Source organism: Larus michahellis, chromosome 1 (genome assembly GCF_964199755.1).
Source record: "Larus michahellis chromosome 1, bLarMic1.1, whole genome shotgun sequence".
NCBI lineage: Eukaryota > Metazoa > Chordata > Aves > Charadriiformes > Laridae > Larus > Larus michahellis.
Window position 1 is genome coordinate 207,474,534 of NC_133896.1, and position 12,411 is coordinate 207,486,944.

At 35.5% G+C, this 12,411-nt stretch overlaps 1 protein-coding gene across 2 annotated transcripts in view; it reads right to left on the bottom strand.

Annotated features, from left to right (window-relative positions):
- The window catches only part of CEP126 (centrosomal protein 126), a 46,832-nt gene that overhangs the window by 17,055 nt on the left and 17,366 nt on the right, over window positions 1-12,411 (bottom strand). For both annotated transcript variants that reach the window (XM_074572975.1, XM_074572974.1), the window contains exon 5: window positions 8,517-8,715. In XM_074572975.1, the coding sequence (XP_074429076.1) occupies window positions 8,517-8,715 (199 nt within the window). The remainder of the gene's footprint in view (window positions 1-8,516; window positions 8,716-12,411) is intronic.

Consider the following 12,411-nt stretch of genomic DNA (forward strand, 5'->3'; position numbering starts at 1 on the left):
TCTCATTAAAATATTTACATATTTTATTTCACTTTCTGGCTTACTCTGTAATGAAAAAGAATGTCACCTTTTTTTTGTAAAAATGCATAGCTAGAACTGCTTCTGCACACCTCAAAAACATTCAACAATTATTCTTTTTTAGCAGTCAACAGCTACAGGGAAATAAACCTGGAAATCCCAATGATTTAATTTGATTTAATCTGTGAGAATATTATAGGATGATAAGGAAACAAAAATGTTCATAGAGTGTACTATCTTTTGATTTTCTGGATTTGCATATTGTTTCTGTTACAGAAGTACAATTTATTGTACTGCCTGTTGCCTGCATTATCTTAAGTCCTAATGCAAGAAACCTAAACCCCGCCTGTCCACATACTCAGTATTCTAGAAAGGGGAACACTTAGGAGGAGTTAAAGAGGTCACTTTTATGCCTTAAGACTTGGAACAGCTGTGTCAAGCAATTTCATTTCAGTAAAGCACTAAAACAGAAAACATGAGCCTAAGAAATCCTTCAAGAGGTCAATGAAAGAACAACATGGCAACAAGTAAAATTTTAAGAGAACTCCACAAGTGAATTTTCTGCCAAAGGACTCTGTCAGATTGGTATTACACTAAAGAGCTGCTATATGTATATTTGACATTTTCTGCAATAGAAGTGCTGACTGTTCACAATTCCAAGAGGTGAATGGGAACACTCTTCTGAAGATAAATGCTGGAAAAGCGCTACCCACTCTGAAAACCCAGGCCCCTCACCTCTCACGCTACTTGCTGGTTTTGATAATTTCGACTGGTTTATTCGCAGGAGTTCTTTATGCTTTATATGTGTGTATATATAATGTTATACTTCATGTTCATGGTGAAGTAAAAGACTCCAGTGTTCATACAGATAAAAGGCTACCTCTCAAAGCCACTGAGGAACCTAAACACTTTTACTAGTTTTGAGTTTACCAAATATGGAATGGGAAAGTCCATTAGAAAATTAATAATCCCTTTTCTACACAAATTTGGAAAACAAAACGTACATGGCATTACACAATACTGATTTCACAGAAGATTTGGGCAGACCCAAGAAAGCAAATGCCACTGAGAAAGGACTTTGGTGCTTAGGTTACACAAGAGATTCATTATAGTGTTCCAAATCCACCAAAGAAGCTATGGAGGTATAGGATGACCATAAAAAAGCTTCCTATCAACACCCCTCTCTTTCCTAGGCTAACTCCTAGGTGCCTAATTTCCCCCCTCCAGCTATGTAGGATACAGAAACTAGCTATCTATGAACCTGAGTATTCAAAAGGACCTGATTTGCCTGTTCGGAAAATCATCACAGGATGCTAGAAATACAGGTTCAAACTCCTTGGGATAAAAAGAACTCAAGTTTCCAATTTCGTAGGCACTCAGGCACTTCAGCAGGCCATACTGTACTGAAGGATTTTTACAGAAAAGTGATCTGAACACTGACTGTCAGGGTTTCAAGTTCTGACTTTCAGTTTTCTCACTGTTGCTTTCTATTAATTAATTTAGCATCTCAGTACTCAGAGTGCTGCTTCTCAGGATCCCTATTCCAGGTGCCTAACTCTCATAGACTAACCTAGTCATTCAGCTCCACAAGTGGAATTCATAATGCTAGTTTTTAAATACTATTAAAATTATGAAATGATTAAATGTTGAGTCACTGAGCACAATAATTCATTACTGCCTGGTTTTGTTTCTAACCTATTAATAAATTTATTTTGAGCAGGCATCATCTACCCTGCGAATTTAAGAGATGGGGTCATGTAAAAATAGTTCGAGACTGCATAATTGAAAACCATCATAAGGCAAATAGCGCGGAGGAAAATTGGGCATGCATATGCAATATTAATTCTAGAAGTTTTTATCTGCTTAACTAATAATCATTTTAATGTTATATATAAAATGCAATGCCACAATTTAATGAGAAAATGCATGGTTACAATCTAATTCAATGTCATTGGGTTATCCCAAAAAAGGAGAATGCAGATCAGCTAAAACTTATCCATTTTCACTTCTTTGGAATTTGCAGGTTGTGGGAGAAATGATGTTTTAAAAAATATTTTGTAGATGGAGCTATCTTTAGACAATACTTCAGAGGCAGAAATTAAAGGAAAACAATTCTCAGAGATTTTTTTCCCTTTTAAAGCAAAGAAATAATCCTCTCTCTCACTGATGGTTAAGGTCTTAATGATGAGACTCAAAACCCTGAAATTATCCTTTTCAGAAAAGCTTTCCAACAAAATCTGATTTATGGGGAAACAAGAGAAGAATAACTGATGGAGGAAAGTATTTCTTCATCTTCTAGAAAACTCAGAATCTGTCTTCCTAGTTTATTCTTTTTCACAAATACACAAATAAGGCATTAGGGTTAACAGATTTGAATGAACTGGAGCTGTAGCATCACAAAAAAAATATACGAATACTATTTGACCAGTACACACCTCCTAAAAGACCCATAATGACATAGTATAATTTTTAAAATAATCCTTAGTTCAGCTGAGAGACTATCCTTCCAGATCTCTCTGACTTGCTAAAAAATTAGTACACATTTTTGCAGTCTATAAAAAACATTACTTTTTCTTTTAGCAATGTAAATACATTGCAGAGGTGGAACAATTTTTAACATATTTCCACTCTATCTTGTGCACTGCACAGCAGCAACCAAGGCAGAAAGTGGATTTATATTAGGAAATGCTAAAGGTCAGATACAGAAATACTTTTAGAATCATAGAATATCCTGAGTTGGAAGGGACCCACAAGGACCAGGTCCAAAGCCTGACTCCACACAGGGCAGCCTAAAAGTTAAACCACATACCTAGGAGTGTTTTCTAATACTATATATTTATACCTCTCTAGAAATAAGTTTATCTAATCAAACAGTTTCGTGTAATTGCCAACATTCACTGCATGCTTCATTAATATAATCACTTATCTTGAAAAAAATATTTAGCGACTGTCACATGTTACCTGTTTCACAAATTCCATTCTTTCATTCAAGACATACATTCCTCTTAAGAAACGTACAGATATGATTTATAAGCATACCTACAAGATTTCAGCATCTGCCTTCCCCTAAACAGCCTACTGAATTTAAAGGCTGATATTTATTATTTTTTCTTGCCACTATTTGAAAAAGCATAATTCTTTTAAGTTGTTTGTCACAAGATCTTTCAGTCTCCTGGGTCCCAGTTATTCTCTGCTTATTCCTGTCCTCTGAACTCTGGGTGTTTGATTTAATGCTTTATTTCCCAGTATCAGGCATAAACTTTACAACAAAGCTCAACCTACTAAGTACCACAGAAGTGCTGCTGTGGGTTGATGATAATTAATATTAAAAAAAATATTGAAAGAATTGATTAGGTTTCTGTGTACCCAGGCCACCATGAGCCTACTGGGACAGAAGCAGAATACTGGAAGAAAAAAAGTAGCTAAATTCTGTGTTTCTTTCCACTTCTCAAAAGGTTTCCCTCTTTTTTTAAAAAAAAAAAAAAAGCAAAACACAGCTCTGCTCTTCAGTGGGGTAGAATTAATCTGGACAGTGACAGTTTAATCTTGATAAGAAACCAATAGATTTCCTAACATCCCCTTGAGACATTATTATATACTATCTCTCACAATACCAAGTTATCATAATATAATATAGCATCCTGGCAGACCAGTATGCACAAACTACTTTTGTACCTTCCGCTCCCCTCCTTCAAGCAAACACTTTATTATTACCATAACTGCAGTAAACTAAAGATCAGATATGGCTATTTTTTTTTCTGTTCTTCTCCTTTAGCTACATTTATGAACATTTTACTCTGTTGCAGTAAAACAAATCACTTCAAAAATAGCTATGAAGTGTGGTAGAAATAGTTTAGTGCATAATTATATATAAATATTTCATAGATACATACATATATATGGATATACGTATATGAATGTAAAACCAAAACCGAAGTCATGCTAATATGTATAGCAATTCTTATGAAAAAGTACATGCTGGTAAAGGAGGAGCAGGTATATATTAGATGACAGTTCTCAATTTCCCTGTTTCTGTGCTTTGTGAGCTATGCTGTATGTATAACAATCCTAACTTATCCACAAGTAAAGGCTTATTCATGTATTAATCTACCTGTGAAACAAACTCTTTTGTACTGGAAATGGTGTTTCAGCTCCAATCCTACGTTATCACCTGTTCAAGCAGGGCTTTGAGTTGAGGCAAGACACTCTTCAAATGACTGAACATCCAGATTGCCAGATATGAAGATTGTAACGTCATTTTATATAGCACAGGCTTGGGATAAACCGCTTTTTTACATAAAAAACACCCACAACGTACTCTTGAGGAATACACAATCAAATCAAGTTTGAGTATTTGGGCAAAATAATTTAGTCTGGAGATCCATTTCAATTTGCGTTTATAGCAAATGTGGATTTTGGATTAGTGAAATAACATGGAAGACAGTAGTATGTTGCAATATTGATTAAAAGCCAATAACCCCTCTGATTTTGCCAAAAGGAAAATAAGTAGGGAAATCACTTCAGTTTGTCACATAATTTAAGCGATTGTCGTGGTTTGGGCTGGGCTAGCTATTACACAGTGATCAACATAAAATATGTTAACATTCATAGTTACAAGTAAAAAATGGCCAGTGTTTCTAGATTTAAGGTGACCATAGAAACCTCTTTCAAGTCTTTGAATAGTCTCTTCAAAATCAAGTGTGACTTCAGTACCAATGCCATTTTCCCCTAACCCTCTCCTTGAGAGTCTGTTTTCCCACTAACTAGCCCTGAGCATTCTACAAGTTCTTGACACTGGGGAGAGAGTCTGTACACAAGGCACTCCTTTTTTCCATGCTGGTCTTGTCCATGCCTCTGAAGAGCCAGACTGATACAATACACCTTGCAGAAGGAACCTCTGTTTAACTCATTCCAGACATACTACAAATGCACTTGAAAATGAATTCAGTTTTTCCATCGGTTACCTGAAACATCTCCATTTCATAGACACAGTCCAACCTCAACAGCACAGTGACACAAACAGCTAACAGTCATACAGGTCAACTCAATCGTGCAAGTAAGACGATGACCATACCTACGTGTTTGCAGCATCTGCTGCTCTCATTCAGTGGAACATCACTTCGAAAATATTCTTCATTATTTCTCAGAGACTTATTTAATTCTATATGTAACATACATAAACACACAGTATAATAGGATACAAAATTTTGTTATATTAGAGATAATACAAGAATAACCCTCTGACCTCATGGTTTGGGTTGCAGTTTCTGAGAAATTATACCTGTGTTCCAGTCCCTGTTTCAATAAATATCGAAGCATTTTATGCCAAGGGGAACAGTATCCATAGAAAGGCTGATAGTGAGTACTTCAATGGCTGCACAATATGCTTGGGAAAAAAAGGAGTGTCAAGGTAAAATTCCTGCTTCAACTCAATCAGAAAGGGATTTAAAATTTGTATTTCACAGATGCCACTTGAATAACCTAATTATGGTCATATAAAGGAGGGAAGAGGAAAATACAGTCTCCGTGTTGTAATCTATACCTATTTTGTCTGCGAATTAGCTCTTACTTCCAAGTATTTTGTTTAAAAAGTGAAATAATAGAAGCAAAATGTTATGTCAATCAAACAGTTTAATTCAAGCATAATGTATTTTTTGGGAAGAGCATTAAAATATTGTACTGATTTATTTTGTGTGGCCACCAAATTAAAGAGGTGATGAAAAGAAAAAGACAAAAGATAGCTGAATAATACTATTCCCTGTCACAGTAGAGCCATTTTAATGGAAATTTTCTAAATTATTCCATTCAAGGCAGATGACAGAAATGGAAAATTTCAACATAAACGGTTAACATTTGGAAAAATGATAAGCGCTTTACAGTAATGTCTTTTGGTGAAAAAGCTGCATGCAGCTTTAACTAAAGACCGTGCTACCAGCTCCACCTTAAAGGTTTTATTTATGTCTGCAACAAAACCAGGAAAGGACTATGTAACAAAACCTTTGATTGCGAATGAAATTAACAGTACTAATTTCTTCAAAACTGAACATACTGATGGACGTGTACCAAATAATAATTTGATGTACTGGCTCAGACATAACTGTTGCACAAAATAAAGTCTACTGCTCTCAATATTTTAAGCAAAATAATTCTGAAGAATGGCAGAAGGGTCACTAAAAGCCTTGGCTAACTGATGAAACTATACAAATTTTCAGGGATGGAAAACAGGGAACGCACCAAATCTACCGGTAAGGGTCTACATAGAACTTTATCGCCCTGTAGGAAAGAAAAGAATTTTAGGAATCTTTATAATCCTGCTGGGCCTGTAAAAACAGAAACAAAGAGAGGTCAAAGGATCTCAATGGATGGTTAGACTGCAAAGCATGTGCACAGTGAAATACTTTAACATTAGTTTCAGAAAGGCAAGTACTGTTGAAATGATTTTGGACAACAGACAGTAACAAGGCTACTGAAGCCTATTCATGTCAGTAAGAGTACTATAAATAATTACAATTCATAAATTTTATTAGCGAGAGTATTATAAATACTATTTTACATCACAGGAAGTCACAATGCACATGCACAGCAGCGCAATCCGAGTATTAAACTTCCAAAACTCAGGCCTTAGAACAATGACAATAACTTTTTTGACTGCTTTTCTAATCAGAGTCCAAAGCATGCAATTTCATGAAAGAAAGTCCAAATGTTTGAAGTATAAATATTTACAATTTGAAACTGTTTATCAGAGGGAAGAAGCTGAGCAACCCCTAGTGGTAGCAGAAAAATGCATTCTGGAAAAAAAAGCAAATTTTTTACAGGACCAGAGCATTTTCAAAAATACAATAATTTCTAAACACAAATGCCTGTATTATATGCAGTGTCCAAAGCTGGTGATAACGTTTAGAAAAAACTATAAGTAAAAAATCATGCATGACTCATGGCAGTTTCCCCCTAGAATTCAATTAGAATATAATAATTGTGTTTGATAAAATACACAATATAGTTGTCTTGCAATATATTAAAAATAATCTTTTAATATATTTTTTTCCCAAAGAGATTGCATTTTTTTTCCCCTAATTCTATTAAGTCCTAATGCAGCTACTGCCAAATTAAACATCATCATTTAGGGAGGAATTTGCAAACACTATACCAATGAAATGCCCAATGTGGTATTAAAAAAAAAAAAAAAGCTTAGACCTCTTTGGATTTTGTTTGAAAGTGGTTATCTAGAATTCAGTTTTATCAGCTCTCTTCTATAAATTGCCATTTGCTCTTCCTTCTTTTTGTGCTTGGAAATAAGAATGAACACTATTCAACAACCTTGCCAGTACAAACTACTTTCTGTCTCCTCAACCTTTTTGAAATTTACTCCAGTTGACTGAGATTTTCTGTGTTAGCCATCAGCTGCTCAAGATTCTTATGAATACCCATCAGAACAAAGTAGGTACAAAGACAGAGATGAATGTGGCTGAAAACACCAATATCAAAGAACTTGAAATATATCTGAACTGTATACGGTCTTTCAAAAGTTACCCATACACATGTATTAAAAAGAAAAGCCCTTGCTCTGTTGCCACCAATGATCCCATGCCTCTAGCCATCACCAATATAAAGGCACGGTGCTTCATAGGGTTAAGGTCATTTCAGATACCACGAGTCCAGATACCAGTCGATAATATTACAGAAATAAAAGAATAAATCCAAAATTATGTCCTCCTTTTTTCAAAAAAATCTAATATTGAAGACAATACTTCCAAAATCAAAGACAAGACTGACAGACCTAAAATCACACTTAAAAGTGCAGTTGTAAGAAATCACGTTTGAGCTCAGTTCTTCTTGATTTTCACTGTGTTTCTAAGATGACTTTTGAAACTCATTTTGGGTCCAAAAATTAGTTTAGGCAGAAAGTTAATGGGCAAAAGTTAATGGGCTTGTTACTGGAACATCTGCATCTATTCCAAAGATGACAAAAAAGGATCTCAAGAGACTTGAAGTCAATCCCTAAGAAATCACCACACATTGGAAAAAAACCCAAGAAACAAAAAAAACCCCAGCATTTGACCTACCATAATTATACTGCTATAGCATTTTGTGCTGAGCTGCAGCAACAGGCAAAGCAGAAACTTAAGTGCAAATTGCAAGCCACCAATTTAATTTTGGAGCTAGCACAAGACTCCTCTGATAGACTAATGGCTATCTACTTCAGACCCAAAGTCTGACATACAAATCCTACATTCACAGAAAGAAAGATAACACGACAGATATCTTTGAAAAATTTGTGAAAATATTCTTGCAAACATTTTTGAAGACCTCTGATTTCTTACCGAAAAATATGTATAATTTTACTATAAATAATCTATTGGTAAGGCATAGTACACTGTGCCTTCAGGTGTTGTCCGCTTGGTAGAGTGCTTAACAGACTTTTCATTTTTATCACATTCAACAAAATTTCCATCACATTTAAGAAGCATCATGTAATGAATCACATGGAAATATCATACCTCCAAGTTGCTGAGATGCTGTTTTTCAAGGAGTTGTTGCATTTCTTTCAGATTTTTCTGGAAGAGAGGTTGGTTACTATCCATGTTTGTTCTACTGCTCTCTTGTATTGTTTTATCCCAGTCAAGCATTGCTGAAATCTGCTTCTGATGGAAAGAACCGTTTCTAGATGCTGATGAGGATGAAGAGTCATCTGTGGTTCTTGATGCAAGCAAATAACTTATTACTTTGGTTTATTTCTATGCGTCACCTGTACACTTTTAAATATGTTCCTTTCCAAAAGTATACATCATCAATAAATGCCTGGAAAGTGAAAGACAGCTACACTATATGGAACTACAGGTGGTGCTGTTAGTACTATCTGAAACTGTGCAACACTTTCCATCTTAAACCTTCTCTTCTGTTATTTATAAATAGTCAGACTTTTCTGATTGGGTTGTTGGGTGACTGCCTCAGGCTGAATTAATCTGGAAAATGTCAGCCAACAGTTTGGTCATTTGCAAAAATGGAACACGGAACGAAACACAAGTAAAATGGCCTTTGTTTTTCCATAAGATTGGCTTATACTAGAGGACAACTATATATTGATGCTGTCAAATATATTCCCTTACTTCAAATAGCAAGTACAGCCCAACTGTACTGATGACGTGCAATGTCACTTATGTGGTACATTAAAGAATTTGTATTTGCTTCCTGAAAAAAAATATCTTTGGAGCAGCTAGTGTAGCTGGCTACTGTGGTCAGGGTGAGTCCAAATCAAGATAGAGGAAACCACAGGTTTCTACAGGCATTAGCAAGGACCATGTCTGGCTGACACGCAGGAATCAAAGAAGCCAAGAAGCATGTGAAGCCAAATGACAAGGAAAATATGCAAACAGAGACTAAGAAGGCAAGGAGTATGTAACAAGATCTGTTCAAGAATAAAAAGCAGATAGAACTGGAACAAGGCAGGGTAAGATCGCTAAGAATAGGAACCAAGCTTTGGAAAACAAGAAGGAAGAACTAGGTAGATATCAAGGATGACAAAACCAAGAAACTTTAACCAACAAGAAAAGTAGGCTTTTAAAAAAAGCAAAAATAACCCACACACCAAAACCCACCAGCTCATAGGTAGATCAAGCTCCTTAGCCTTCTGGAAGTATAACTGTTACCAGGTTGCCAACTGTGCTTGACTGCCTAGGTGGAACAATTTAGCAAAGGACATTGATCCTGTTTTTTGGCTCCAATGTGGTTCAAGGACCCTAAATGCCCTTAGTCTGGCATATCCAAAATGGCACTTACAGAACCATGCTTTGAGTTCTCACATCTGTTCAGCAGAGCCATAACCCTTACAACTAGTTAGAAAGTCATGCTTATGTCTCACCGTTTTAGGATCAAGTATTTGTTATACTCCACAATGATTACAAATGGTGGTAGAAGGATAATAGAACTTGGAAACAGATTATCAGTATAAAATTTCAGTGAAGTTATTTGTAAAATGGGTACACCTTTAGCAAAAAGGGGAGATCCAACTTTTATTTCACCAGATTGATCATGTCCAATATTTGAAATGGTACTTTGACTCAGCAAGCATTGGATTTTGAGTAACAAACCAAACATTATTGTTCTTTCAATATGCAGATGCTTTCCAACATTCTCAGGATTCATTTCTCTTACATAGTTCCTTAGCAGCATCAACATGATACTTTAAATATTGCTCAACTGGGCAAAGGTGTTTAGCTAAATTTGTTGCAAAAGTGAACTTTTGACTCTGTATGCAATTAAATATGAAAATCATACTTCCATATATTTCCCTCTTTTTTTTTTTTTTATTGGAGTCTGTCCTGACAAGATGATCCACCACCCACATTTTACCCATCCTCGGTTTCAGTGAAGGTGATGGTGAAGGTGATGGTTCCTTTCATATAGGGGTAATATGCAATGTAGGAACTTATAAGAAGATGTGACTATTTCATGCCACACAAAGCTATCTTCGTTAACAGCTGGCATCCCTATTAAGCAAATTTGAACAGTGCAGTCACACAATACGTACACAGAGCTCATCCTCCTCTACTGTCTATCCAGCAGAGATGCATTATTAGGAAACATGTATTTTTCCTAGCTGGAGATGGCTACCATATGTCTAATATATGTACAGAAACTCAATAACCCCTTTCCTTCATTTCTCTCTATTTCTTCTGCTTAAGTTTCCACAGTTCCTTCTTCCGAGCCTTCATCTGTTTCATCCTCTTTCTATATCTAAAATTATACTCCCTGTTAAAATCAATCCCTTCTCTTTTTAGTACATATGTGTCAAATTAGACAAATGAGACCTTTTCTGTATTTATTATAACACAATTTTAGGACAATGGAAAATGTAAACTTTCATCCCATCAAGATTATTGGGGTTTTTTCAGGAGATTTTATACAATACTCCAAAACGTCTGGCGTAATTGCACTGACCTAAGCAGAGACATATATTTCGCAGAGTCTAAAAAGGAATTTATTATTTCTGATGAGATGGCTGATATCAAAAAGGGAGAACAACTTCCCCTATTTTCCTATTTATTTATAGAACTCAGAAAACTTCATTCTGTATTCTTTTGAATGGGTGATATCCTCCCTTTCCAGAAACTTTCTGTACCTATCCACTTTTAAAGACTTTATTACTGTGGACAAGACTGATATATACCTGCCCCACAAAAAATCTGATTGTTGTTTTTTTTTTTTTTGGGGGGGGGGTGGGTGGGCGGAAATTTCTTGCTATCTCTTTGGTTGTTTAGAACATTTATATTCATAAAAGTTTCTACACTTCAGTTTTTTTCAGAAAAAAATTTTGATTTGTCATAATTAAGTTTCAAGCCCAAGACTGAACCTAATCAAATACAACTGTTTTTAAACACAAACAGGGAAACCTATCTTCTACAAAGAGCAGCACACCATTTATACACCTAATGTGCACACATCCCAATCCCTGTCAGCTAATGAGTTGACCAAAATCTTTGCTTCAGCATTTAATAACTAAACCTTACTAGAAGCTGAGTAGCTCAACTGCAAGCACATAATACAATCTCTCTCTCATTAGGTGTTCCAGGGTTTTTTGCCTTTCTCCAAGAGGAGGTAATACATCTCCATTGCTTAATTTAATTTTTTACAACTTTTTAAACATAGACATTAGGAATTCTAGAACCTTATATAATCCACCTATATCCAGCTGGGTCTGCAGCCATATTTATCTTGGATACTTAATACAATATTCATTTCTTCCTTTAAAAGGGGACCGTCAATGAATTCTATACATTGTATTTCTGATGGAGGGTGAATTCTAAAGATGTACAAGATTTTTGGTTAAAGTGTTTTTAGAAGTGTAAGAAGAGATAGAAATACAGAAAGGGATCTACTACCTCATCTGAGTTAGTTATTGGCTGTCCCAATAGTTTTGGGACAGATAGAGTCCCAAAAAATAGAGTTTTGAAGAACTTTCAGCTTTGCAAACCTTCTCAAAATGCTTTTCTGTATCAAAGCTTACTTTGCTGTACTGATTTGCCCTCTAAGAGAATTTTGGAACCAAGTCTGAAAACACAAAAATGCCATTTTTATGACCCACACAATCTACGGTTCCCAGACCAAAACTAACAGGAACAACCCTGCACTAACATCTTCTGCATCAGACCAGAAGAATCTATGCTGCATAGCATGCGCTAACTTTCAATCTCAGTCCTTAGTAAGGGATTGTGTGAGATGTAGATAAAAACACGTAGAGTATTTTCTGTCACAAGGAAGGGAGACAAATTGTTAGCATTAGAATAAGCAAAGCTTTATTTCATATTAATTTGTATACCTAGCCCCTATACACAAGCCTGTACTGCCATAACTTAATTATTTTCCTTTATTTCCCTTATTACTATACCCCCAATA